This window comes from Lotus japonicus, chromosome 5 (genome assembly GCF_012489685.1).
Source record: "Lotus japonicus ecotype B-129 chromosome 5, LjGifu_v1.2".
NCBI lineage: Eukaryota > Viridiplantae > Streptophyta > Magnoliopsida > Fabales > Fabaceae > Lotus > Lotus japonicus.
In genome coordinates this window covers 31,502,728-31,525,703 of record NC_080045.1, presented here as the reverse complement: position 1 = coordinate 31,525,703, position 22,976 = coordinate 31,502,728, and the positions used below count along the sequence as shown (strand labels likewise).

The 22,976-nt window shown below is 38.3% G+C and overlaps 2 protein-coding genes across 2 annotated transcripts; one reads left to right on the top strand and one right to left on the bottom strand.

Annotated features, from left to right (window-relative positions):
- Nucleotides 1-12,216: 12,216 nt before the first annotated feature.
- Nucleotides 12,217-15,943, top strand: LOC130717713 (protein NRT1/ PTR FAMILY 1.2-like). The gene is made up of 4 exons (XM_057568052.1): nt 12,217-12,423; nt 12,525-12,742; nt 13,552-14,084; nt 14,842-15,943. Exons 1-4 carry the CDS (start codon nt 12,315-12,317, stop codon nt 15,731-15,733), a joined length of 1,752 nt encoding a protein of 583 aa, XP_057424035.1. The 5' UTR covers nt 12,217-12,314; the 3' UTR covers nt 15,734-15,943.
- Nucleotides 15,944-17,278: 1,335 nt separating this feature from the next.
- LOC130720686 (uncharacterized) lies at nt 17,279-21,625 on the bottom strand. The gene is made up of 2 exons (XM_057571365.1): nt 21,086-21,625; nt 17,279-17,935 (listed from the first exon to the last, which is right to left on the bottom strand). The coding sequence occupies exons 1-2, from the start codon at nt 21,525-21,527 to the stop codon at nt 17,370-17,372; spliced, it is 1,008 nt and encodes a 335-aa protein (XP_057427348.1). The 5' UTR covers nt 21,528-21,625; the 3' UTR covers nt 17,279-17,369.
- Between the last annotated feature and the right edge of the window lie 1,351 nt (nt 21,626-22,976).

Here is a 22,976-nt window from a genome sequence, read left to right as displayed (position 1 = left end):
GATCAATTCCTCACTGTTTTTCCTCCTAATCTATTCTTGTATTCTTTTTTGCTTTTATTCTATTACACCAATGTCCAATCTCAACCACATGTTTCGTTATTCAACAGGAATTTCCAGAAAACTTACATGTTTCACTCACTGATGAATGTTTCTAGGAAAACAAATTAATATTTGCAAATTATTGCATGTATCACTATATTTTTCTACAATTTATGTTTAAAAACATGCCATGGGTATATATGTAAATAACCTTACAGTTCTGTTTTGTCTATGTCGTAACCACCAAACACATTGTACAGAACATTATTGTGTCATTCCATCCTGTTATGTTCCGCACTTCCGTTCCATCATGTTCTGTCATATTCTGTTCAGATTCCAAACGCTACCTTAAAAGGCTTTTTGAATGGCTTGAGCCTAGCCTTCTTAACTAAATAGACTTTTAAAAAAGTATATGCCTTGTCTATTTATGAATTTAGTCTGACCTAACCTGGCCCTGATGTAGACTAGACCATAGGCCTCTACGAACGGTCTGGCGTATTCCCACCCCTAAGTGAAAGATTTCATTCATTATAAGTAGTACCACTACAAACTTCCATTTGGTTATGCAATGTGTTTCTATGTATCCTGTATTTTTTGCTATATTGATTCCATAGTAGAAAGAAGGCTTATTAGCACTTTTGGTCCCCCAAGTTTTCAAAATGTGCAAACGGGGTCCCTGAACTATAAAAATATCATTTCGCTACTCACGTTAGTCTCCGTCAACACTTTTGGTCTCCCACCAGATTTTTGTCCAGAAACTAACGTTTTTGGCTGAGGTGGAATTTTTAATAAAATTAAAATTGATAAAATTGATTAAAAAAATAAAAATCCTTTTTAACTAATCTCAATCTGACGTTCAATTTTTTTTTTCTTCTTCTCATCTTCATCTCTCTTCCTATTCTCCGTTATTGTTCGATCAAGAGAAAGATCGTGGCTGAAAATACCTAGGGTTCGTGGCAGAAGCTTGCGAAACGGTGAGGGTGGCTGAAAACCCAGGGTTTGCAGGTGATGGTGGTGCGAATGGAAGAGGGGAAGTGGTGGTAGTGGTGTTTGGGGTTTGGATTTCGAAGGTCTGTGGTGATGGCGATTTGGGTGATGGACTGATGGTGGTGCGAATGGAGGAACAATTTGAGTGATGGTGGTGGGAATGGAGTAGCGGAAGTGGTGGCAGTGGTGTTTGGGGTTTGGGTTTCGAAGCTCAATGGTGATTTGAGGGTTTGAAGGTCAGTGAAGAGGATTGGAGGAGAGGGCGATGGGCCTAAGGTGGTTGGATGGTGGTGGTGTGACGGATCCGCGGAAGAGAGAGATGGGAGTGGGGGGTTTGAAGATTTGGGTTCTTCTGGATTTTTGAAGATATGGGTTCTAGTTTGAAGATCTGGGTTCTTTAGGAAGGAGGAGACAAAATGGGGGTTGGATTTTTTTTTGTTACAGGGAGGGGGTGGATTTTAGATCTGGGTTCACAACTGTTGTTGGAGGTACCTCCCAGGTGTGGTAAAAGCATTAGAAAGCTCACCAAACTTAACAAGTTCAACAGACAGTGGCGAAAAAGTTGAAGTCCAAGCAAGTTGATGCTTCTTGTGCGTCTTTCTGGGTTCACAAGTGTTGTAAGGTTCTTATGCTTCTTTCTCTTAGATTTTTTATTGAAATGTGGGTTGAGAAAGTGATCTGGATGGTTTTAGAATTTCTTTCTTGATCTGTGCTTCTCTTTGGCCTTTTATTTTAGAAAATCTTTATATTCAACTAGTTTGGCCTTAAAAAAAAGATTCTAGTGGAGATGAAGATGGAGAAATCTGGGTTAGATGAAGAAATTTGGTTGGGTTTATCTTTTACTAGAAATGTATGAGGATGCACATGAAAAGATGAATGATGAAGATGAAGATGAAGATGAAGAAATATGAATTCCATTCCAGTGTTTATTTCTAAATTAATTATTTTATTTTAATTGTTAATTATATATGTGGAATTTTATTCTCTCTACTAATCTGATGCGAGCTCAATTAAAAAATTCCACCTCAACAAAAACGTTAGTTTTTGGAACGAAATTTGGTGGGGGACCAAAAGTGTTGACGGAGACTAACGTGGGGTAGCGAAATGCTATTTTTATAGTTTAGGGATCCTGTTTGCACATTTTAGCAAACTGGGGACCAAAAGTGCTAATGATCTATATTACGAAGTAGAATCAACAATACATTTTGAGAGTGGCGGTGACGTGGTGGTCTTGGCGGTGGCGAAATGCATGTTCTCAGGTAGCAAAGGGAAGGCAACTCAAAAGATCAAGCAGTAACTCAAAGACAGCAGCAGGCAGAGAACCAATATCAAAAGAGGCAGGAGATGGGTAGAAATCAAAGGCAACAAGTTGAAAACCAATCCCAAAGGAAGGACAAGGTAAACTCCTTTCATTGTTTTTGAAAATCTGCATATTGCATATGCTAAGTAGACTAGGGCTCATAATATATTAGGCTTAATTGCACATTTTCTCCCTCATCTTTCACTGTTGTGCGAAGTCTCTCCCTCATGTTTAAAATGAGCAGATTCCCTCCCTCTGTAGTAATTTGTGAAAATTTGCCCCTTCCGTTAGTTAGCCGTCAGAAAGCTAACGGAGGTTGCTATTTTCACCTCATTTCTACTACCTGCACCACCTACAATAAATAAATAAAAAATAAAAATTTCTATCTTCAATGTAAAAAAAACAACTCATCTTCTTCCTCAAATCACGTTTTATCTCCCACCCACTCATCTTCTTCTTCTTCTCTCCACCACCGCCACCCACAACGCCACCGCCCTCAACCTCAGCCTAGCCAAGCCAAGCCACAACTCCAACCCAGACCCTAGCCTAGCCACCACCCCCAACCCCACCCAGAACCACAGCGCCACCCCACAGCTTCCTTGATTCTTTCATGGGTTTCGGCATCATCCTCATCTTCGCTCCCACCGATTTCAGACACAGAGAGAACACAGAGAGAGGCTTAATTGTTGAATCCTAATTTGGGGGAAATTTTTTTCTGGGTTTGAAATTTATATGTTCGAAGATTGAAATCAAAGATTGAGGATGAAGGAGAAAATCGAGATGGAAGGGTGCTTGTGGTGGTGAATGGCGTTGGTGGAAGGGAAGAAGAAGGGTCGTTGTGGTGGTGAGTTCCCATATGGGGGTGGGGGAGAGAAGAAGATGAGTAGGGTGGGCGACCCGTTCATGCAGCCGCCGCCTGCCCCTTCTTCGAGATCTACGATGGAGGAGGAGTGGGAGGCGACCCCCACAACGGGCTTTGAGGTGGTGGTTATGGGCAGAGGTGCGGCGACGAACATGGTGGCTCTGGTGTCAGTGTTCGGAGGAGCGTTTTCCAAGGAGACCTCGAGTGAGCTTGCAGTGGTGGTGTCAATGAACAACAAAGATCTTGTTGAGGTTATCAAAGAGCTTGATGACTACTTTTCTGGGTTACTTTTCTTTTGTGGAGTGTTAATCTTCAGTGTTACCCTCTTTGAGATTTGCTTGTGGAAGTTAACAAAGTAAGCAAAGTTTCTGTATTTTCTTCATCATTTGTCTAGGAGATTTGAAAGTGTGAGACCCAAGTTTTTAAGCTTAGAATAAACCGAATAAAATTCCTATTCACGATTAATTTCGATGTAACGTGAAGGAAAACCTGAACAAGTGTTTATCAAATGGAATAAATGTATGAAGGAGAAAGTTCAGGAAAAGGCTAAGGATAGTATTAAAGTCGATAGTCGATATAAGTTATAGCGCAAGTAGTATTCGCTTATACCTAGGACGAGAGCGATAGTAAACGATTAATTTACACTTAAAGACACAATGGAAACTAATTCCAAAAATCTTCAGAGAAATGTTAGAACTTCTCTTAATCTTTCCATGACGAGCATTTCGATACGAAACCCTGGAATGTACGAACGTCCGAATCTAATTCTCGGAGGTTTGCCGAAACTAAACCCCTGATAGCTCAAGAAACCTAAAATAAACGGTCGATGAAGACTTTTTCTATTCGGAACTTCAAACGAAGATTCCACACGCGTACACCTATTTCTTTCGATGTTTCTCATCTTTCTTCAGAAAGAAGTTTTCTCATCCGACATAAACTGCAAAAAGTAACTTTTCGGGTTAAATCGACTCACACCGACTTTGGATCGTTTGCTTTAATTCCAAGAAACCTGTTACGAGTTCTGGAATTCTGTCGCCAGAATCTATCTTAGAAGTAACAGAGGAACGCGCAGGAAAAATCGGAATCGCGGAATTTTCATTTTTCCGCATTTTCCATAAACTATAAATAGCTTTAAAAGAAAAAAAAATCAAAAAAATCCCACACCACCATAGCCAAACGCGCGAGCTTGAGGAAGGAAGGGGAGGAAGAGATTTTCGCCGTTTCTTGCCTGATCGTTGCACCGTTCGTTGCTACGCGTAGACCTCGAGGTATAGATGATATTCCTTACTTCTGATCGTTAATTCTGTCGCTTTTCTCTATGTCTTTCTGTGCTCAAAGTTTTGAGCTTTTTGTAAAACTGTTCAAATAACTTGATTTCAGTGTCTAAACTTATTGCCTACATGCCCAAGAGCATGAATATCCGGTTGTTTTCTGCTGAATCTCGCCGAATTGCCGCCGAGTTTCAATTCTGCTCAAAAAACCCATTTTTAGCCAAAGCTTCGTTCTTTGGATTAAAAACTCTCGACTGAGCTTAGTGTCACTATGATTAGTTGTTATAAATGTCGTTAGGAACACGCTCATCAAATTTATTTCTCAAAATTCCGACTTTGAGTTTTTAGGCTAAAAACACTGACCAAAATACCCCTGTGTTAGTTTCCGACCCGATAATTTTTCTGAGAGTTTCCCTGGCCTAGATATCGCCTAAGAATACCTAGGAATTAAATCAGATCGAAGAAAAAGTTCGGGAAACCCTATTTTGATAGTGGCCGAAACTTATTTGCTTTGGTACCGTGTCCAAAAATAATTTTTGGGTCTGTATGACCTGAGTTATAGTGTAGCTCTCTCCGTTGTCGAAATTTTGGCTTTGGTTTCGTGTCATTCTGAGTTCTGTAGCTCGAGTTATGGATGTTTTAGCGAATAAAGTGTTTTTGTACAAAACTTGAATCGAGTCAAAACTCATCCATTCGGGGGAAGCCCTTCCATTCGTGCCTAAATGTTGTACTCTGAAGCTTCTTGAGCTTTGTCTAACGTTAGTTAGTAATGTTTCGATTGTACCGAATCATTTTGATTGATTTTTGCTTTGTTTGCTCTAAGGTTCGTTTGTGGAAACCTTTGACTTGACTGAGCAAGCTTGTGAGTGTGACTTACACTGTGATTCTGGAGGAACTAGAGGTAAGGGCAACTTACACTGCTAGCTAATGCTTTAGGCGTCGATAATTTCAACTTGCTTATTTATGTTTCTTTATCGCTTTGACTGGAGAAAATGTTTTGAGGCTTCGACCGTGTGAAACTAATATGAGGCGTGTGTCTCCTTTTTCTGAGAGGCTTCGGCCGTTTACTGGTTTCCGTCTTACAGCTTCCTAGTGGATAGGACAGGGTTATGTTTTACCGCAATTACTTGATTCACATGCTATACTTGCTAAGTGATTAAATGGTTAATCTCAGGCTATGTGAATACTTGTGCACATTATTTTGGAACATGCAATTATTATTGGAATATGCTGACCATATGGTGCAATTCATATCGTTTATTCGTGGACTACCAAAATGTGAGGAATAACTGTTAGTTATGCCCCGTTGGTGGCGAATTCTTAAGGGTTTATCTCGACAAGACAAACTGAGGTTCAGACTCTTGTCTTCTTTTGGGGTTTCAAGACCTTCTCATGGGATTTTGGGGATATCGGGATCTTTTGAACTTATAGTTTTGGAAATAGAATATTTTCATGAGAAATTCCATAATGCTGCTTTAAACAACATTCAAACTCTTTTAATTAAATGTTAAGGATCTCAAATGAACTTCTAGGATTTGGATATTAGTTTTGGAAAATGAGAAGTGTCGTCGAATCCAAGTTTTGGGGAAACTAATAAGTTCTGAGTATGTTAATACTCTTTTTCTCGAGGAGCAGTTTTGTTGTTTGGCTATCCAAAAGATAAGCCGGGAATTTAATAAGTTCCGAGTACGTTGATGCTCGTTTGCTCGATGAGCAGTTTATTGTTTGGCTATCTAAAAGATAAGCCGGGAAACGGATAGTTTCCGAGTATGTCGATACTCTTTGTTCGCTGAGCAGTTTTTGACCATCGGATGGAGATGAGTCGGATGATTCGAGAAGTCATCATGAGATAATACTCTTTTTATAGTTATCTGTCTTTTGTCGCAGAATCGACATTTACCTTAGGGTACAGTAGAGCCAATAAACTCTAACACTTTTGCTGATTAAGCAAGTTTTGGTCTATGACCACAGTATATGCCTTCGGGTACAGTATATGCCTTCGGGTACAGTATATACCTTCAGGTACAGTATATGCCTTCGGGTACAGTATATACCTTCGGGTACAGTATATGCCTTCGGGTACAGTATATGCCTTCGGGTACAGTATATGCCTTAGGGTACAACATGCCTTCGGGTAACTCGGGCATTCGATGGGGGATATGATCGACCGTATGGTTAGGATCGACCTGTTAATGTCAGGCATAGCGGAGGGAAAAGTCGACCCACAGGGTTAGGACTGATCCGGTTATGTCAAGGTTGTAAGTGACACCCGAGGGTTATGGTCGACACAATGCCAGTGTTAGGACCGACTCGATCGTGTCTAGCCTACTTCTTCCGGAACCTTTTGAATTGACGTTGCATTGACATATCATGCACTCTAACTATATTTGTTGAGATCTTGATGATTTGATGTTGATAAACATCGTTATGTGTTTTGATGATTTAATGTTGATAAACATCGTTATGTGTTTTGATGATTTAATGTTGATAAACATCGTTATGTGTTTGATGATTGAATTGTATTAGAGATTTGATAACATGCTATGTATAAACCTTAGGGTAGACAATGCAGAACTTATATGTATATATACAACATATATATATACCCCTTATACTTTACCTGTTGTCTTGTATTCTCTATACTATATTCCGTAAGTTGACCCTTGCGCGTGCTACCTGTGTTTGGGGGGCTATGTATGCCCTTTTTGTCAGATGCCGTTGACGGATTGTTTCGTGATGCTTCGTCGTTCGGGGAAGACCCGGAGCGAAATGACTACTACTGAGCCTTCGACGTGGACCCGGATTTCATGCAGGATCGGATGAGGGTCGATGTTAGGGGTGTAGTATATCGGGTTTTGTTATCATAGCTCTGATTTTCATTTCTTATTTTGGGGTGGGGTAGGTCCCCGACTATTAGCTTTTTGTGCGGTTCTCTTCCATGAGGATCGCAGGGAGTTTGTCGGACGTAGGAGGTCCTTTGGAGGCTGTTTTGGGCTGACTTACTTTCTTAGAGGACTGAATTTATAAAACTTATGACTCTGGCTATGGGTCGCACTTGTTTGCCTGCGGGCACCACTTTCAGTTACTTTCCGTCACTTGAGGACACTCGTGACGATGTTTTAAGTTGCAGCGAGGACTGCACTTATATTGTATGTTAGTCGCTGTTAATCGCGATTGGGTTGAGTCTTTAATTCGACAAGTCTTTTTATTTAAAAAGAAAACAAAAAAAATATACCTGCTTTTCCACTTTATTTGATTTTTGGTTACTAAAGTGACGCCACCGAAATCGGGGTGTTACAGAAAGAACAAAAAAGAAAGAGATTGAACTGTGCATTTTATTGTTTTCTTGTTCACTATTGATTGTGTTGTGTTTGATCTGTGCTTGTTGGTTTTAGGTAAATGGAAGAAGATGGGTTTTTTCTTACATTGAAGATAGAAATTTCAAATTAAAATAAAAAATAACTTTTTTTATTTAGTGTAGGTGGTGCAAATAGTAAAAGGAGGGTGAAAATAGCAATCTTCGTTAGCTTTCTGACGGCTAACTAACGGAAGGGGCAAATTTTCACAAATTAATACAAGAGGGAGGGAGTCTGCTCATTTTAAATATGAGGGAAGGACTTCGCACAACGATTAAAGATGAGGGAACAAATGTACAATTAAGGTAATATATTACCTTTGACTGTTTAGGGAAAACAAGGGGAAGGCAGCTCAACTGCTACAAGATTGCCACAAAAACTACTTCCAAACCTTCCCAGATGGGCTAAAAACATAACTGTTGCTCCAGTATTGGAGATTATGTCACAGGTATTTCTGTTCAAGGATCACACATATTTTTTGTTCCTCTGAAATCTGAAATTCTAATATGAAAACTTTGAATGCTTGACATAGGGTTCCAGAATCTCAAGGAGGAGTGGATCAAGGGTGCAAGGTGGATTTCTGGTGAGTCAAGAAGTAACAAGTTGAGCACTAAATCAAGGGCCATAAATTGAAGAGGAAACAATGGAGAAATAGTACAAAGTCAAGCAGGAAGCAGCCACAATCAGACCTTAACCTAAAAAAGTAGTGTTAGGGAGTGAGAATTTGTTAAGTGGTTTAGTGAGCTTTTTGATACATGTGTCTACTGTCGGCCACATGTGGTTGGTAGTGTTATCTTTTGGCTTTTAATGTAGGGCTTTGGCCTTTTAAGTAAACAGCTATATTGTAATGTCATATTTAAATGAACAAATGTTGTTTTAGCTTCAAGTATGAAATATGGCAGTTCTTTGAGCCTAGTTCTTTTCAGTTTGACAAATGCAGGGAATAGAACTTTACAATATGGTAGTTCTTAAAGTAAAGATCCAAGGAATATTGAAGCTTATGAAACATAACAATTTGGTAACCAAACAACTTCATTCAAACACAATGGCTCATAAGGTACACAATACATACATTTTGGATTCCCTCACAATCAACCACCTATTCCAACCTCATATATTCCAATTGTCTTTGCTAATGAGAGACATACACCATAACCCAAAGATTACATGACAAACAATTAATACATCAAAATTTTCCCCTTCTTCCTTTCACTCTCTAATTTGCATCCAACTTTTGTTTCAGCCTTGCATTCTTGACCTCAAAGTTGAGTCTTTCAAGCTCCAGTTTTCTGACTTTCAGCCTCCAACTTGGCTTTCAGCATTGCATTTTGTTCTTGAAGTTCAAACACAGAGCCATCTTGCAAAGTTTCCTCTACTTCATCTCTCCATCGAAAATAGCCACAATTTTGCTCATTCTGAAGAAATAAATTACCAGAAAAGAGAGAGGTGTTAGCCTTTGTTTCATGCTCAGTGAGAGAAGGATATACAAACAAAAAGTTACCATAAATCAAAATCACCATCCAATTTGGGCACCTCCAGAATGCTCTACGAGAGTTCTCAGGGATGTTGGATATATATGATATCACTTGCTCTCCACATTTGCAGAACCTAGATGAAAGAGAGGTCGAGGACGACGAACCGCTTCTCGAAAGCCTCTTCTCTGTGACACCACACTTCGTCTTCTTCATCTTCAAACAATGTCTTCTTCTTTCTTCTCTGCGATCTCCTCTCTTCTTTCTTCTTCTTTCTTCTCTTCGATCTCCTCTCTTCGATCTTCGATATCCTCTCTCCTATCTGAGATAATCATAAGTAGAACAAGAAAGAGGGGTTTGAATTGTGCCATCCAAAAACTTGGATTTCCAAACGATTGAAATCATTGTTTGCTTGAGTTGGTGTCATCTGGTGTAGCAGATAAGTAATAGCAAAGAGGAATCAATGAACACCATCGTTTTTATCCTGGTTCACCCGCAGAACGATAGGGCTACATCCAGTCCTTGGCTATACCAAGATTTCACTATACCAGTATCAAGGACTTCTCCATACAAGTATTATGGTCCATGCCTCTTCAAGCATTATTGAGTATTTTTTCACCACTGCCTCTCCAGGAAAACCAAGTATTCTTTTTCCACTACCTCTTCAGACATTAACAAGTATTCTTAGGACTTCTCCTTACAAAGTACGTAGGACTTATCCTTAAAGAATCTTTCACAAGATCGTTTACTTCTACAAATTTCTCTTCTTCCAAGATTGATGGTAGAAACATTTCAATCCATGAATCATAAAGTTTTGAGGTTTGACTCTAAGATTATACTTGATGTTCTTTTACATGAGAGATTAAATGAAAGATTTGACTCTTGGGAAAATCTTCTCTTCATGTTGAAGCAGACGGTGATGATGATTTTTAATGAATTGTGAGCCGAAAGCTTAGTTGCGGTATCTTCAGATCTTCTCTTTATATTTCTGAATCTTCCATGAGATGAAAGGTAGCCGTTGGAGTGTGTTCTGCACAGAGCTTCTATTCATTGGATCAAACAATACTTTGTGTACTTGTGTCACATGCATTAAATGCATAGTATTGTTTGATTGAAGACCTTTTGCCCAAAAATGTGTAGTCTGTCAACTAGTAGGCAGCATAGGTCTGAGCTTCTATCCGTTGGTGTATGGATATGACAATTTGATAGTGACATCATTGTTCTTTTTCTTCGTGCAATGTACTTTGTCAGAACATGTGATCTTGTCTTTCAAGGCTTCTTCAAGAAGCTATTTTGAGCTCTTTTCCAACTTGATTGCAACAATAATTCTTCAGACGCTGCAGCTTTCTTTCAATGATAGACGTTATAAGTTTCAGACTATCGGCTTCCATCGTTCTTTTGCTTCAGTCCTCCTTCTTTCCTTCAGAGGATCTATCTGCTTCACTCATCCTTCTTTCCTTCTTTCTATTGTGCATTTAGAACTGGATGATAATCTTTGACCAAACACTTGTAGCTTCTTCTTAGGAGATGGATTTGTTCAGATGAAGCTTTGTTAGATCAAGGTAGACCATTGTAGGCGTAGAAGATGAACTTTATTCCATTCCTTGCATGAGAGAAAGAGGAAACTTTGATAGCAAAAGTGTTGTACTTGTTTCCTAGATCAATGTGCTTTGTAGAGTATTCTGTGATTCATTGCACTTGAATTTTTCCTCAAGAATGTCAGAGAAGTATCTTCAATATGAACAAGGCGCTCTTTCTCCGGAAAGTGTATTCATTGGTCAGCTTCGAGATAGATGATGAAAATCTTTACGGAGTGTAGTCTTTTCTTCTGGCAGACGACTTAGCAGATTTGACTTTTCTTTGCTTGTACAGTCTGTCTTGTGGCTTTGACCTTTCTTCTCTTGAATGTATAGTCTTCTTTCATTGTCTTGCACTTTGGACATCAGACGATGAGGGATGTGAGTCATAAATGTTGTTTCCTAAAATATGATTCATATGAAATTTCTTAATCATTTCACTTATACTCTTGAAAATTGTTATCATTCAAAATATGATAAACGATGTATCTAGCATTTGAACCTAACACTATCTTCTTCTATCTTCTCTCTTCAATCTCCTTTGTTGTGGTTAAGTAGAATTTGGGGAATTAGGGTAAAATATTTTGGGAATTTAGGTTTTTTTTTTCTTTTAACCCTCATTAAATTACGTGGATCTCTCTCTCTCTCTCTCTCATTTAAATTGATACACGCGAGAAAATCCATGTCGGCCTCTGTTAGCACAATCAGCAGGAGTTTGACGAAACCAAACGACAACGGCTTATCCCTTTATATTATTTTCACTTTAAGGGCTTATTATTTAAAAAGTATTTTGTAGGGGTCTTAAACAAAGGACCCCTATTTTGTAGGGACCTCAAACATATTTAAGCCTAAGATTAATGGTGTCGATTTGATCGGTATTAGGCCTCTCCCTTGATTGAAACTATGTCAGTCTTGCCCAATGCTAGGATCGAGATTCGCGGCAACTGTTTCAAGATCGCGATGGACGCGAACAAAGGTCGCCGGAGGACAGTTGAGTTGCCTAATGAACTAAAGCACTATTGCACCATAATTATAACTTTGAGAATTATAATTTCAATTACCATATATCATTCATTTATTGAACTCCTAATAAGAGTATCACATAAAACAAAATCGAGTACAACCGAATTTACCTGTTATTATTCATTTACCACCTTAAAATACTAACCGAAGAAATTGATTACCTTTTATGCAGATAGACTGATTTCCAAATTCGATTGATAGTGAGACACATCACACATCCATTTATAGTGGTCCTATTTATTTATAACATAAATAATAAAAATATCAACCCGTGGTTTGCGTGGTTTTTATTTTATTTTATTTTTTTGCGTGGATAATAAATGTCTAACACCAAACTCTTCAGTTGAACTCCTCTGTGCTTATTTCCTGCAAACAATCTCTTGGTTTTGATGTTTTGAATACCTTGTTTGAGAGAGTGAAAAACAAAATGGAGTACTCAAGTGTTGCAGATGACAAGTTGATAGAAAATAGCATTATCTCTTCCTCTTCTGAACAACCCAGAAAAGGTGGATTAAGAACCATGCCCTTCATCATAGGTAACCACGTACCTTATTTCATTTCATTCACTCTAGTGCTTAAAGTTTGTTACTTCTTTATTGGTTGACTCTTTATTTTTTTTAAATGTATGATGAATCAGTGAACGAGTGTCTGGAAAAGGTTTCAAGCTATGGGATTTTGCCCAACATGATATTGTACTTGAGGGATGACTATCACATGCCCATTGCCAAAGCCACCAATGTTCTCTACACTTGGTCTGCTATGTCCAACATCTTGTCCATCTTTGGGGCTTTCCTCTCTGATTCTTACTTGGGTCGCTTCAGTGTCATCTTCATTGGTTCCTTCTCAAGCCTCCTTGTACGTATTTGTTGCTTGCATCTCAATCTCAATCTCATCTTTCTCTGATGTTAATGCTCTAATGCCTAACATTGTCAATATTCAATCATGGTTGTTAGGGATTGGATTAGTGATTTTTGTATTTTTAGGAAATAATTCAAAGGATTTCAAATATAGGAAAATTGGATTGATGTATTTTAATTTATACCATTGGGGAAATGTGTTGTTTGAACAAATTTTGTAGAATGATGGTTTTTATGAGAAAGTTTTTTTTTTGTTAGAAGCTTTTTTGTAATGCCTTTCTGGGGTGATGTTCTTCTTTACTCAGACCTCTTTCATGAATATATATAAATTTGTTATTATGGTTCAGAACTAGTATATTTCTGCCCCAAGGTAAGAGGGAGAATGAAAATCTTTCTTAGTTTACTTATATCTATCATAGCTTGATTGAAAGAAATCTGAATAACTTTGCACAGCCAAAGAAATTTCCTTGGCCCAAACTAATCCAAGATACCAAAACACTCACATAGTAGCATAATCTTTTATTTAAATGAGAGCCTTGAACTCTTTGTAAATAGTTAATCTATATCTCATGTTTGTGGCTAAAGCTTCAATGCTCCACTTTTTTATTTTGTAATTGATTTAGTTTCTGACTGCAGTAGGTCAGAGTCTTTAGTCATGGTTTGATTTTGTGTACCCTTTCAAAGGGTGTATATACCATTTGTTTTCCCAAGGAAATCTAGGAAATAATTTTTTTTAAGAAAACAAGGGATAAATTACTCTTTAAAGTTTATATTACTATTGTGATGCTGATATTTCTTGTATCCCAGGGTGTAACTATTCTGTGGCTAACTGCCATGATCCCTGTGCTAAGACCTTCCTGTGAACTCTGCAACTCTGCTACGGCAACCCAACTTCTACTTTTATTCCTTTCCTTTGGATTAATTTCAATTGGAGCTGGTTGCATTAGACCTTGTTCCATAGCTTTTGGAGCAGATCAACTTACTATTAAAGAAAATTCCAAAAATGAGAGGCTCTTGGATAGCTACTTCAATTGGTACTATACCTCAATTGGAGCTTCAACCATTGTTGCATTGGGTGTAATCACATACATTCAAGAAAACCTGGGATGGAAATTTGGTTTCGGAGTACCTGCAGCACTAATGCTTATATCCGCTCTCAGTTTCACTCTTGGTTCCCCATTCTATGTCAAATTGAAGCCAAGTAAGAGCCTGCTCACTGGTTTTGTACAAGTAGCTGTTGCGGCCACAAAGAATAGAAAACTGAGTCTTCCTGTTGGCAATTTTGAACTATATTATCAAGACCGTGATTCCGAGCCAATAGTCCCTACTGATAGCCTTAGGTACTTCACTGGTTGCTCTCATGGATTAGTCGTGCATAATGCGGGAAGAGTCTAATACTATTTACCCCCATTAAATTCATATGAAAAACTGCAAATGATATTTATTGTCACTGTTGCTAATGACAGTCATTTATTAGCTTTCTATTAGAATTTGGACTGGGTCTAACTCTACCTCAAAAGCTAGCTCACGGACAATCAACATATAATCCTATTATACAGGGAAACTAGGAAACAAATAATAGGAAAGTAGGAAACAAATTCACAATGATATCGTATTAGACCGAAATCTAATATGATATCAAAGCGCCTATCCTAGATCCATTATTAGGCCACCCGTTGACTTGACCCCGTAGGGATATCACATGATTGGGAAAAGGGCATTGACCAGACCCGCCAGGTAGATATCCCACGATGGAATATGGTATTCCAATGATGACCTTTATCCTTCAGATGTCCAGTCCTGGACGTAAAGGGGGTGTTGACTCCCACATTGTCTAGCAATATGTCTAATGAAGAACTTATAAATGGTTAGAAAATCCTCTCCTCTGAGCTAGCTTCTGAGGTAGAGTTAGGCCCAACCAGAATTCTAATACTTTCATCAAGGAAATGCCATTGTCTTATTCTTCATTTAGGAGTGCTTTGATCTACTCTAGACAGCACTTCAGGAAACACAAGCTGCATCATTTTGACAATTTCTTGTCCTATTTTTTGTAGCTCAATATTTTTAGAGTGAACTAACATCTTCTTCCCTATATAGCTGTTTGAACAAAGCTTGCATAATAAGAAATCCTGAGACAGACTTAAACCCGGATGGATCAGTTTCAAACCCATGGAGCCTCTGCACTGTAAAACAGATGGAGTCACTGAAGTCGTTGCTGCGAGTCCTTCCTATGTGGTCCACAGGCATCTTTATGATGATGACTCAAAGTTCATTCTCCACTCTTCAAGCAAAGACCATGAACCGAAGGCTATTTGGCAATTTCGAGATACCTGCTGGATCCTTCACTGTTATCATGGTAATCACCTTATCAATAATCATTCCGTTATATGACCGCGTAGCAGTTCCCATACTAGCAAAATACACAGGCCAGCCTAGAGGGTTCAGTTCAAAAACTCGCATTGGGATTGGATTGCTGTTTGTAATTGTAGCAAAGGCAACATCAGCTGTAGTCGAAACCATGAGACGAAATGTCGCCATCGAAGAAGGGTTCGAGTACCAACCTTATGCTGTGATCAACATGTCAGCTTTATGGCTAGTTCCGGAGTTTGTCTTGCTCGGAATAGCTGAGGCGTTCACGCCGGTTGGGCAGGTTGAGTTTTTCTACTCTCATTTCCCCAAGAGTATGTCTAGTTTCGCAATGGCTCTCTTCACTCTGGAGCTAGCTGCTGCTGATGTAGTGGGAAGTGTGGTGGTGAATGTTGTGGACAAGGTCACTAGTTTAGGAGGGAACGGGAGCTGGCTATCAACTAATATCAATAGGGGCCATCTGAATTACTATTATGTACTGCTATGTTTCTTAGGTATGGTTAACTTCCTCTACTATCTGGCTATTTGTTGGGCTTATGGGCCTGATGGGGGAGAAAATCTTGAAGCTTCAGCAGGGAAGGAGGATGATCAATTTGATTACAAGGAGTTACCTACTTCGTAGATTAGTTTTTAGCATATGATAACACATACTGTATACAAGGAAAATGAAAAATTATAGTGTATTGCAATTTTCAAAGCTGTTGTTACTGTGTCTGTCAAACTACTAAGTTACCATATAGTTCTGTGCTAAGAAGAGTTTAATTTGTGATCTTGCACAGTAAATGATGCAGAACATAAGAGGTTATAAATAGTAATAGTCTGTTATATGATATATGGATATTTTTACTGTTCTATCCCCAAGTATTTACCTACTTGGGGAAAGTTGGCTTGGATTTTCCGTTTGGTTCTCACTGGTTTGGGTCCCTTTTGGGGAGTGTCACCTTTTATTAGATAGGGACAAGAGTTCATCTAGTGCTACTGTTTTGTAGTTTTCTTTCTGTCTGGGGCTTTAGCTCCTCATTGTAACAAAAAAAAAAAATACCTAATTTTTTTTAATATTTTAAAGTATTTTTACAATGCCAAATCTTATGAAATTGAATTCACTGCTCTTGATATTTTGTAAGAAATGTTCTAATGGATATTTGATATTGAGATTTATAATAAATACTATTTAAAAAAAGAAAGGAATACGACTTCATGATACCAACAGGTGGAATAGAGTTAAATTTCAACACTTCTCACTCTAGCATGTAAGATTGTGTCTATTCCTTTATCATAATGCAGACAAGTTGATGAGATCATTTGGAAGGATTCTCAGGATGGCCAATACTCAACCAAGGCTGGGTATAACTTTCTGCTTCGTCTTCGTCAACATTCTCTATGCTGGCCTAATTATGGAAAAAAGTGTGGAGCCATGCCCCCGGTGCAAGGAGTTTGTGTGGAGGGTGTGCAAGAATGTTATCTCAGTTAGATCAAATCTACTAAACAAAAGTATTCTAGTTTTTTTTTATAGGCAAATGTTAATTGTTAGTAATGTTAGTAAATTAGTCTTCCTCAGGGTTCGAACCCAACTGGTATTCTAGTATATCCCAATTGCTGCCCAGTTAGCGATGCAAGAGCGGAAACAATTGAACATCCAATTTTCACTTTTGTGATGCACAGGCCATATGGTTCACATCTCCTTCGACAGGGTTCCCCAACTCAATTTCCCGGATTTCTTGCAGGAGTTTATCAACTCAGTGGGTTATGCCATCTGGGATAGAAGAAATAAGGTGGTTTTTGAGGGAAAGAGGACTTTTGTGGAGCGGACACTTTCCAGGGCAGTTTCCCTATGGGTCATTCCTGATCTGCATTTCCTGCGTCATACCGTGTCTGTTACAACTTTGATACCCCTAAATTACTTTTTTCTTCTTATTTGGACAAACATTTTACTTGGGTAATGAATCTCTCTTCTGATTCTCTATTTACTTTATGTATTCTTGTTTCTTGATTCTCTATTTACTTTATGTATTCAACTAAATGAAGGGGGATAGAGAATCCACCTAATTCTTTATCTTCTATTTCTATCATATCAAACAGCCTACAAAATCTCCTTTTTTTTTTTCTCTCAACTTCCTCTCTACTCATCTTATCTGAGGACTCTCACATAAACCAAACAACACATTAGTGAGTGAACTCGAGTATAAACATCATTCTCCAATGGGGGCATTCATTCACTAACCAGAACAGGAAATAAATACAAAAAGAAAAGTGTAATGTTATTTACAATCTTGAAGCAGATCAAATAATTGCTCAAGGGTGCTGTTGAAATTTCCCAGGCTTGCTATGAACTTGTCCCCTTGGCGCCTTCTAAATTCAGTATGGTCGTCCTCTACATTATGTGAGCCAGCTTCTGCTGATTCAGCACCAATTTCATGAATCTCTATTCCCAACTCTTGCAATTTCAGAGTCAATGTTTTCTCAACTTCTTCCCTGCTAATTGTTATCTCTGCTGTCCTGGACGACAGCTTTGGCCTTTCTACATCGTGGTTCTCATGAAGCTCTGCTTCAGCAAGACTCTTTAGTGGCATCTCTATGGACTTTGGAGGCCTTTTTGCAGTATGTTTCATCTTAGATTTGTCTTCTAGGAAGTCTTTCAAATACTCTTCTTCTGAATGATGATTCTCAGGCTCATCTTCATGGCTTTCCTCAGACCTTTGCTCAAGAGTGTCTCTTTGATCCTGTTTTTCTGAGAGGTTTTCTGAAGACTCAACTGGCTGACATTTCATAGGTTTCTGTATGCGGTGTCTCTCAGATTTACTTTGTTGCCTTTTTCTTCTGGATCCTGATTGTTATATTCACAAAAATTCATTAGTTGAATATTTATAAGAGACAATGACATACAATTTACATGCTAATGTTCCGAATGAGATACTGACAACTTATTTTCATTCTACAATAACTAAAGAAGTGGAAAAGAAAAAAGAAGCACCAAATGGAATTGTATCATGTTGATCAAAACATTCCACATACTACCATTCAGGGTTGTTAATACCGCGCAATAGCGCTATAGCGTAGCGCCCAGGGGTTCACCGCTATTTGCCGCTATAGCACTCTTGAAATAGCATTTTTTGGGCTTGCCGCTACGCTACGCTATCCGCCATTAACAACCCTGCTACCATTTAATTTTCACAATCAAAGAACAGATTAAGCAAATTTGGCACAAAGACTGACAAATTGGAATATTACTAACTGTGCATTTATGTTTTAATACTGTTTTACAAAATCAATGGAGGGCCAAATCACTATATGTACCATGGTCCCTCAATTCAGAACAAGTTACCGGTCTAATCATTCAACAAGTCAGGGTAGTGCATATTACATAAAAGATGGTTAAAAAAAATCATCTTCAATGATGTTGGCACGTGAAAAAGACCCATTGAAGCCCGAGTAAGGAGAGTGGATCAGTGGATCAATTGCAAGGTGTCCAATAGTTAGAGAGAGTAGACAAAGAAAAATTATAGTTCAAGCATTAACAAGGCTTTCAATTTAGAGGTTTGTCTTAGACATGATTAACAAGAGGACATTTGGAACCCACTCGTTGTTGTTATTTATGCCCAAAGAACAACATGTAGGTTCCAGTCACAATCTGTTCCTTCATTTGCATTGGTCTTGTGTTATACAAAAAGATAAAGAATCAACTAATTGTTATTTGTCCATATCCACTATAGGACATCCATACTTTAGCCTTGTGTTATATCATCGGCATATCCATTCACCTTCTATTTAATAGAAGTACATATTCAAACTATATTTACATACGATCATTACAAAGATGAGTGTTACCATAGATGAGTTGACACAACACAAAGATATATTATAGTATCTTGGTGGAGTAATTTAGGATAATTCAGATTATTCTTTAGGATTGGTTTCTTTATTTCCTTATTTATATTGATTTGTTTCATTAGGATAAGGATTTTTAATTAGTTTTCCTATACTTGACTAGGATTAGAGTCTACCAGTAGTATACATAAGAGTAAGAACTTTGTCTTTCGCAAGATCATACCCAATATATTATATCAATATAGTTTTATCCTCCTTATTCATTTTTCCTCTTTCTATACCTTATGACTAAAACCCTATAATTTCATTGTGGTAACAGTGTGGAGCAGTGCCATCCTCTTTGACATATCTCATGACTATTCCATTGTCGAATTCCCCAAAAGTTAGGAACTCTATTATAGTAATATTATTATTCTGTCACCAACATGCAATCTAGTCAATACATGTTATCATGGTTTTTTAAGGCCCTGTTCTCTTTGGGGTGGTTGCTGTTTTTGGTTTTTGATTTTGAAATGTTTATTTTGAAACAAAACCTGTTTGGCAAAATTGGTTTTAATTTTAGTTTTAATCCAATTTCAAAACACTTATCACTCAGTTTTAAAAACCAAGAAAAAAGGTTTCTTGATTAATGTTTTCAGTTTTAAAAGTTCCAATCACATGTCTTGCATAACTGCTTTCCTTGGAGATAGTGGGGAGGGTGGCTATCAAATTAATTTTTTTTACGTAACTTTATTACTTTGCCTGAACAAACAACAACTTTTTATGTTTTATTATTTTATTATCATTTGATTCCCACCCCAAATTAACAACTGTTTTTAAAATTGAAAAATTAAAAACTAAAACCCAGTTTTAGTTTTTTATAGTTTGAAAACTAAAAACTCACAACCATCCCGAACGAGGCCTAAAGTAATCTGTTTTTGTTCTTAATTTCGGGTTCATTGTTGACCCACCGTATGTCGTTGCCTCAAGTTTCGATCCCTCTTTTCACTATCAGGTTTTAGGGTTCGGCCGGTATCAATGTTCGCCCACTCTACAATCAGCAAGAGCTGAAGGTGACATCCTAAGCTACCTTAGAAACCAATGAACAGAGCCTGAGTGTGTCATCTCCTCTATCCTCTGCTTTTAGGGCTTCACCAACGGTAAGTAGTGGCCCACTTAGAGCTTCACACTTGTCCATCTCAAACGCCATTGACGAGCCGATCCCCCAACTGTCACAACTGTCGAAGATAAGTTGGGGGTTTCTCCCTAGTTCAATGGTGGAAAATATGGTAAAATCTGGCATGTGTGGGGAGGACTTGTAGAAGCCCCAACATGGGGTAGATTAAAAGAGTAAAAGAAGATTACAAAAAGCTATAGGTCAAAGCCTTAATAAATATTCAGATTTGAACGTTCTATCATTAGACATAATTTTTTAACAGAAAATTCCAGTGTCATTTGATGTATATGTTCAACTCCACTTAGGGAAAAAAGTTTTGTCATTTGTTGTTGAAGGGGAAAGTCTGAAAACACCAAAATAATTGATCTACTAACTACAGTTTCTTGTTTAGCAATGTATGATACAAATAAGGCTATTAATTCATTTCTTGTTGAATATCTAGAAGATGTCTCAAAGATAATCATTGTATCTTAGAAAAATGGAGTATCTTAAATGATCCCCTAGTGGTGATTTCCATGAGGAGTACGTCCCCTATCGAGCTAGTGAGTATATTTAAGCTAGCCTATACTAATCAAGAATTGGGTTATAAAATTGCCTCAGTCCGATTTTGTCGTCACACAAACAACTTACCCAGACTTATGAGCATGAAGTGATAGTCAATTTCAACTAGTGAACCTAGTATGACTACAAGTTTTAGATATCAGCCAAGGTAGTATTACACAGATAGAAACATAACTTGGATAATGTAGTTAATTTTTTGGTATATCGGAAAGATAAATTGCATCATCCAGGAATTGATCCCTAACCCCCTTCATCCAACTCATATGTCATCTAACTCTTAGCACTTGAGCTATCATTCGGGGACGGATAATGTAGTTAATGGAAACACAACTACTCCATCAATCGCCACAATAATGATGCTAATTCAACATACCATATACATTTCTAAGCACAAATTTAACAAATCATTCGATGTAGGGAAAGGAACCGTACCAATTTCGAGGGTAGCATCGAGATCCTCATTCACCGGTTCAGGATCGCTTTCGGGATCAACCTGATGGCGTTCTTGACGTGCCTTGACAACTCGCTGGATGGCCTCAAACAATTCAGGATCCAAGTTCAAGGGTCCTCCGCGGTTGTGGTACTCATCGAGCAGCGCGTACCACTTCCTCCGACACTGCCCCAAGTTCCGACCGATGTCCAAGGCGGCGCAGTTTCCGGCGATGATCTCCCACTGCTGGTACGAGGACAGCGCCGCCGAACAGTCGGCCTCAACCGCCGCGATTTCATTTACTAGAATCAGCGACTCCGTTACGGTCCAGTCAGGAGCCACTTGCGATCGAGTGCGACGACCGCCCCTTGCTGAAACGGAATCGCCGTTTTCTCCCTTCGTCATTCTTCGCCTCTCTTGCAATTCTTTCATGAATACACACATGTTCTTCCATATTTTAGATTTAAAACTTTGGGGTTAAACATGTTTTTAGTCCCGGAATAATCACTGTAATTTTTTTCTTAGCTTTTGGCCTCTCAGAAATTTAGGATTTAGGAATAGGAGGTTGTAATGTATATGTGACATTTTTTTTATTTAGTCATCAGTCCATATGTATTTTTTTTAATAAGCATCATCAATCTATATGACAATCCTAAGAGCAACTCCAATGCCAAAGTTTCTTATTTGGTTTCTTACACACTATTTAGCACTATTCTGCACTATTCATGTGGGCCCATAGTGACACATCAGCCTTAAGGAACTCATAAGGAACTGAACCAGATTTTGCTCCAACCCATGGTTTTTTAAATTACTATTTGAGGGGTCTCACCCGTGTCCCACCATACAACATAAATTTATAATATTTATTTTCAGCCAAATTTAGATTTAAAATTTAATACTAAATAAAAAATTTAATTATTTTCTTTTAATTTTCTTAATATTATAATTAAATATTAATAATTGGGCTGAAAGTTTTTTTTATTAAAAGTGGGCTGATCAGAGGAGCCCAAATGGCAAAAAACCGGTCAAAAAGGGCCCAAATGACCTAAAAACCGGCTCCGGCCGGTCAAAACCGGTCTAGAGCCGGTCCTAACTGCTGGATAACCGGTTGAACCGGTCACCACCTATATAAAATTTCCTTCTTTCCCTGCTTCAAACCTTAGCCGTCAACACTCACCTTCCTCTCACGCTCTCTTCTTCCTCTTTAATCTTCGGCGACCTCCACCCTTCTCTAACCATCTCCACCCCTCTCTCTCTCTCTCTCTCTCTCTCTAGCACAACCCGCCTCGGTTCCACCATCAAGGCCCCAACCCACCACGATCCAACCATCTCCGGCCGTCACCACCCCTGTTTTTTAACCTCTGAAGGTCTTCAATCTTGCAAAGGAGGTTCCTTTTCACACATGCAAGGCAAACTGAGGTGATCTGAGGTATGTCAGTGTTGATTATGTTGCTTTTCTTATGTTCTTGTTACTCTTCTTCTAAAACCCTCTCATCTCCCTTCCGGATCGGAGCAAAACGACCGGATCAGAGCTTCTGTTCTTTCACCACCGTCATTCTACAGTCAAGACCCAAGACTCAAGCTTTTGTTTTTTTTCTTCCTTTTTTCTCATGTAAAAATTTCAGCTTCTGTTCAAAAAAATTCTATACAGTGTTGAGTTATAAATTTCATCTTATGTAATTATTCGGTTATAAATTTCATCTTCTGTTCTGGAATTTTTGTTCATATTTCATCTTATGTTGTTTTTCCCTCTGAATTCAGTTGATGGAAGTGAGAGAAGTTAATATTATTTTAATCTAAGAAATCAAAAAGCAGAGTTCCTTGCACAAGGAACTCTGCATTGTTGTTAAGAAATCAAAACTGCCAAGTAGGCAAACTCCAATGCAGCCACAA

Excerpts from the sequence above, each read along its gene's own strand:
- LOC130717713 (XM_057568052.1), top strand. The coding sequence starts at position 12,315 with ATGGAGTACTCAAGTGTTGCAGATGACAAGTTGATAGAAAATAGCATT. Across the intron at positions 12,424-12,524 it reads AACCATGCCCTTCATCATAG|TGAACGAGTGTCTGGAAAAG; the intron begins GTAACCACGTAC and ends ATGATGAATCAG. Across the intron at positions 12,743-13,551 it reads GTTCCTTCTCAAGCCTCCTT|GGTGTAACTATTCTGTGGCT; the intron begins GTACGTATTTGT and ends CTTGTATCCCAG.
- LOC130720686 (XM_057571365.1), bottom strand. The coding sequence starts at position 21,527 with ATGTGTGTATTCATGAAAGAATTGCAAGAGAGGCGAAGAATGACGAAG. Across the intron at positions 17,936-21,085 it reads CGATGCTACCCTCGAAATTG|GATCCAGAAGAAAAAGGCAA; the intron begins GTACGGTTCCTT and ends TATAACAATCAG.